Below are 6,000 nucleotides of genomic sequence, written 5' to 3' on the forward strand. Positions count from 1 at the left end.
AGAAAAGTTGTCTAACCAGGAGTCCTAAGAGTGAGTGGCAGGGGATGGAAGTCGGGGGAGAGGTGTGCTGGTTGACCCTCTGGGGCCTTATAGGGCATGAGAAGGATGTCAGAATTTATTCTAAGAGCAGACCCTCTGGCTGTGGCACAGAGAGAGTTTCCCATCCTGTGTCTCCTACCATTTTCTTGCCATCTGAGGCCGTGGCACTGGAGGCCTGATAACAAAGGCCCCTCCTTGCAGCAGACATCCTGAAAGTTGCTTTGCAGTTCAGTTTTTAACTCTGTCATGACTTTGCATACTTTATCACTAATGTGTGTACAACGTGCTAAGTAATGGAATCATTGGGATCTGAAACATCTCGTTCTAATGAGAGGCTGCAAATTAATTCCCAGGTGAAATGATTCCACCTTTTCTCTTCCTTTATTTTTCTCTCCCAGCGTGGCTGTAGCTGTAGAGAATTCCCTTAGTTAGGCTTGTGAAGACATCCACCAGATCACAAAGTGCCAGTGACCCCCTGCGGTCTGGGGAGCGGGAGACCCAGGCTTTGTTCACCCAGGGAGGAGGGCGATGGGTGAATACAGAGGGAAGTTCCAAATACTTAGAAAAGTGGGGCAATGTCCAATGTCCATGGTGAGTGGGGAAGTCAGACAGTGACACTGGGGTGTGATTCAGAGGTGGGGGTCCTATCATACCTGTGTGAGAGGCGGCCCACAGAAGATTTCTGCACAGCTAGCCTAGATGTAAGGCGGGTGAGCCTGCCCTTCCCCCACATCTCTCCTAGGATGTGGAGACTTGGTGCGCTCATGTTGGCAGAAGCTTTCCTAGGACTAATCGTGGGTGACTTGCCGGTGACCACCTCTTGGGCATTTGCAAATGAAAACTTGCCACATCCCCTTTAAACAAGGAGCATTCTTGATGTGTTATTTATGCTTGAGCTTATAAGGAAGGGGGTCCTTTTCCTCATAAGTCAACAGTACAAACCTATAGCCCTTGGGGTGCACTGACAAGACCCATGTGCTAAATAGTTTTCCATTTACTCTTCTTTTTTCCTTGAAGGTACCTTAGTTTTTTTTTGTGGTGATAGATAGATAGATGATAGATAGATAGATAGGTGATTGATAGATAGATAGATAGATATAGAGATATAAATTTACCATTTAACCATTTTTAAGTGTACAGTTCTGTGACACTAAGTACATTCACGTTGTGCAACCACCACCACCATCATCCATCCCTATTTTTGTGGTGATAGATAGATAGATGATAGATAGATAGATAGGTGATTGATAGATAGATAGATAGATAGATAGATAGATAGATAGATATAGAGATATAAATTTACCATTTAACCATTTTTAAGTGTACAGTTCTGTGACACTAAGTACATTCACGTTGTGCAACCACCACCACCATCATCCATCCCTATAACTTTTTTCATTTTCTCAAACTGAAATCCAATACCTATTAAACACAGACTTTCTTCAATGGGGTTTTTGAATGAAAGGCTATAATGTTCTTCAGACTTGGGTCCTGAGGGAAGGTGGCCTGGTGAGAAATCTGTAGGAAGAGAGGTCCACCCATGTAATCCAGAGAAGGTGCCCTCAAAGCTACTTCCTCAGCCCTCTCATGGAGGTCTCACCGCCCGGAGGTATCCCAGGGTGTGAATCAGTTTCAGCAAAGGAAGTCCCACCCCCTTGATGCCCTACTACCAGGCCAATCTGTTTTAGAGCATACGGGTCAGCCATAGTCTCTTGAGCGATCACCACGTCCTTGCATGGCTGCCTCTAGTCAAAGTGAGCCTCCCTATAGGGAGTCGCTGCTACAGGAGAAGAAGAGAGTAGGTTGTCTTTAAGATGGGATGCATAGTTCTAGGTGAAACAACATGTTCTTCCCCTTGGATGGATAGCCCTGCCTGTCCTTTCATTTGGATTTAGCTCCAGAGAGATTTGGAGTCAGGCCAGCCCGGGTGTCATTGCTCTGTCACTCAGTTTATCTAAAAAAGGGGGTCCATGGTGCAAGGAGTATGCTAAGAAGATGGCATGAGATCATGTCAGTATGGCATCCAAGATAGCACATGATTCAATAATGGAAGCTGGTGTTCTCACTATTGTCACTGTCTATGATTTGTCATTGTAGGTCTCCAGGTGGTTCTGAATTCCATCATCAAGGCCATGGTTCCCCTGCTGCACATCGCCCTGCTAGTGCTGTTTGTCATCATTATCTATGCTATCATTGGCCTGGAACTCTTCATGGGGAAAATGCATAAGACCTGCTACAACCAGGAGGGCATAGCAGGTAAGGGAAGATGCTGACTGGCCAGCTGTCAAGAAGCTTTACTATGTTGTCACTACTTTTCATTCAGCCAGGGACATGGCCTCCACCTGACCAGCAGTGCCCGGGAAGGCCTCCATTCCAGGGCTCATTTCCAAACCATGGTTAAGGGAGAGGCAGAGATTGGTTGTCTTTTTCTCTTGATAATTTTTGTTTTTACTAAAATAGATCTCGGTTACAAATAGCTAAGTGCAAGCTTTGTGCAGCGCTACTCAACACTGTTTAAATGAGCTGTGCGATTTGAGAAACATCTCTTAGCCAACCTTGAATATTCTAATTTAAGAATCAGAATTAACCTAAGGACGTAGATCTATGCTCTGTCGGTTCTTCAGTGTTGCTGGCCATCAAAAGTCCTTTCAGGAAGGTGGCGTTGCCTGTCCCCAGCAGGTTGAGTGTTCGGGCTGATCCTGGCTTCTCTGCTTCTCCATTCCTAGGCACAACCCCGGCCCTGTCTCAAGCTGGGAGGAGGTCGGCCAGTGGTGAAACCTCTTTTCCTCCAGGAGAAGGTTTCGCTCTACCTCATGACTTTGTAGTCCTTTCCTTTTTGAGAACTTCGCTTTTGTGTTCCTTCCATAAATCAATCTATTTAACATGCATGCTGGCTCATTAAGCACTTCCTTGAGTAGATCTAGAGTTTCAGCCTGAAGAGTATGCTACAACTACTGTCTTAAGTTACTAAAATCTCAACTTGACATTAAAAAGAACATTCAAACAGAAATTGACAAGGCTTTTTAACAGACATATAAAGTAGTTCAACATAAGAACTTGTTGAAAAATACCCCCAAGGGGTTAGCAGTCTTAAACTTTCATGATTTATTATTTTTTCATAACAACATCATTCATCTTAGTTTTTGGCATCTTGGTAAGGAAAGGGGAACATGTCTGAAGCATTAAAGGATTGTGCACGTCTCTCAATCTACTGCCCCTGTTTTCTATCAGCCCAGAATTAATCCTGTGTGACCCCTCTTGTTTGGGGGCTGACCTATAACAGGGCGTAAAATGGATTATTCATATTCAGAAACTGAAATGGGTTGCAGAATCTGGATGATCTGTTTTGATTGGCTATATTGGGTATTTTCAAGGTCGCTGCCATATATGGCCACAGTCCCTAAACAAACAAAAAGCTATAAACCCATAAGCACAGTCTCACACAATGGTTTTTACTTTTTTGATGGAGAATGTTTAATAGGAGACCATTTTTTCACTCTAGAGAGAATTTCCAAATTACTGGGATCATAATTGTATAAAATAAACTGTCATATTAAATAACACAGAAGCCCTTTAGTATTGGAACAAACAGGCTTGCCTTTAGCTAAAATTCTGAGGTTTCAGCCTTGCCTAAAGAAATACCAAATAATGCAATGAATAATATTTTCCCCTTGAATTCAAATCCTTCCTTATGTTCAGTTTCATCTGTAGCTAGCCCCAGGCCAGTAAATTTATAGTAATTCTGTGGCTTTGTTAGAGCTCATTGTGAGCCCTACTTAAGAGCTACTGTAGTATATCTAAAGTTTATGCACTTGTACTAGTATTGAAGTGATCAATGACCTGTTTGGCCCAAACTTCTCAGGAAGTCACTGGGATGTTGAATCTCAAAGATCCCCATCAATTCAGCAGTGGATGCTGGCATACCTCTCACTAACCACATATCAAATGGGAAAGAATGAAATGGTGAAGTCCTTCCAAAAAGCCAAAGATGGCAGTCCTGCCCTGTGCACCACTGAGCTACAGGGCACTGTTTCCAACACTGCACATGGCTCCTATCATCCTGCTGGGAAAGTGTGTTTTCTGCTGGTGGCAGGGTCCTGGAAAGGCCTGTGCTAATAAGCAACCCTGAATATTGGTTGGAAGTCACTGGGCTTTGCTGAGGCCTGCAGCAGCCTCACATGGCAAGGAAATGGTGGGCGTGATAGACCAGGGAGAGACAGGATGGGATACTCTGCCCCGTGCAGCTGGGCAGTCTGGTGAAATAGCCCCTCAAGCCTGCTCAAAGTTTTAGTGGCCTTTTTGCTTTTAGGATAAAGACCTGAACTGGCCTCACCAATTGCAGTGGCCAATTTAGGGCCTTATTAATGTCCATCCTCAATAGTAATCAGGACCAGGAAAAGTACCCAAGACATTGCCTACTTCCTACCAGGGATGCATCAGATTATTTATGTGGTGGGTTTTACCTTCACCCCCAAGTTCACAAGGGAAGGTAGCTCCCATCACGGAAATGACCATCAGCCCTGGGAGCCAGTATGTCAGAGGACAGACACCAAAGAAGCGCTTCTGAGAGGGGAGCCATGCGAGCTCCACTGGAAGGTGACCTTTCTGTCCATGTGGAGCCAGACTCCCTGCTGGGGAGAGGACAGGGAACATGTGGCTGCAGGAGCCTTTCCTCCCAATACTGCAGTCAGAGCTCACACACCTCCTCTTACTGATCCTGCTGCCCGATGACAACCCTGGGACCCACTCATCCATCTCTCCCAACAGAACACGACACAGCTGTCCTCAGGGCCTCTCTCACCCATAGTGACGAACCCTGATGAGGAGGGAACATGTACAGGAATCTGGACGTACTTGATGCAGCCAGAGTAGAAAACCAACCCTGCAGTCTTTGAAACCAATCTTATGTGTTTTGGAGAGTTTCATACCACCTTTGGAATGGGTGTCTTTTTAAAGTCCAGTCTTTAGATTGAATTACCATGTTTTCTGCAAACTTAGATTATACAGAAGTGTTTGTGAGCCCTTGTTAAAATATTTAATGGGTCCGGTCAGTGTGGCTCGGTGGTTTAGCATCGACCTATGAACCAGGGTGTCACAGTTCCATTCCCAGTCAAGGCATATGCCTGGATTGGGCTCAGTCCCAGGTGGAGGGGTGGGGTTGTGGGAGGCAGCCAATCAATGATTCTCTCTCATCATTGATGTTTCTATCTCTCTCCCTCTCCCTTCCTTTCTCTGAAATCAATAAAAACATATCTTTAAAAAAGAAAAAAGAATTGTTAGTGGGATTTACATCCAATTCTTCTTTTTACATTTTGAGTTTCTTTTTCAGACTGGATTTTATGTGCTTGTAAATTTTAGAATACATTGGATTTTGAGCCATGTTTCCTAGAAAATATATAAAGAAGCGCTGGAGCCGGCCAGGCGAACCATTATTCTGCCTCTAGGATGCCCCCGCCAGTTCCCAGGAGAGGTGGCCTCAAGAGAGACAATGTTCCTCCAGTCCCTGAGGCACCTGGCAGGTGCCCCCCAGGGTCCTCCGCAGGTGCACCAGCATATGCTGGCTCCTTTTGTCTCTGGCGTCCCATCTGTTTGATGGTGCTCTGAGCCAGGTCACTCTGAATGGCTCTCCCAAACACAATAATTACCCCAGAGACTGGCAAAGAATGGGTTGACTAAAACCTAGAAATGAAATCATTTTCATTCTATTCACTCCTTAAAATTGGGGCCTAAAAAAGTAATTGGTTTTGTCTCTGGTATTTCTCCTTGGAACCCCTAACTGGCACTGTCCCAGGGTTTCATGCTCCTGTTGGTATTAACCGCTTTTTTAAAATCTCTCATAATCTGGCCTCCATTAGTTTACTTCGAACTTAATTTGGACTTTCCAGAATGACTTTACCACGCTTCACCCACATTGCTTTGTTTTTTCTCCTCCCTCATGCCCACCCCGCCTCACCGGGGCTT

General features: G+C 44.9%; 1 protein-coding gene across 1 annotated transcript in view; it reads left to right on the plus strand.

The window, feature by feature from the left end:
* CACNA1C (calcium voltage-gated channel subunit alpha1 C) overlaps nt 1-6,000 on the plus strand; it is a 236,876-nt gene that overhangs the window by 43,660 nt on the left and 187,216 nt on the right. The window contains exon 4 of the mRNA XM_015564299.1: nt 2,137-2,295. Coding sequence (XP_015419785.1) covers nt 2,137-2,295 — 159 coding nt within the window. The remainder of the gene's footprint in view (nt 1-2,136; nt 2,296-6,000) is intronic.

Source organism: Myotis davidii, unplaced genomic scaffold (assembly GCF_000327345.1).
Source record: "Myotis davidii unplaced genomic scaffold, ASM32734v1 scaffold1031, whole genome shotgun sequence".
Taxonomy (NCBI): domain Eukaryota; kingdom Metazoa; phylum Chordata; class Mammalia; order Chiroptera; family Vespertilionidae; genus Myotis; species Myotis davidii.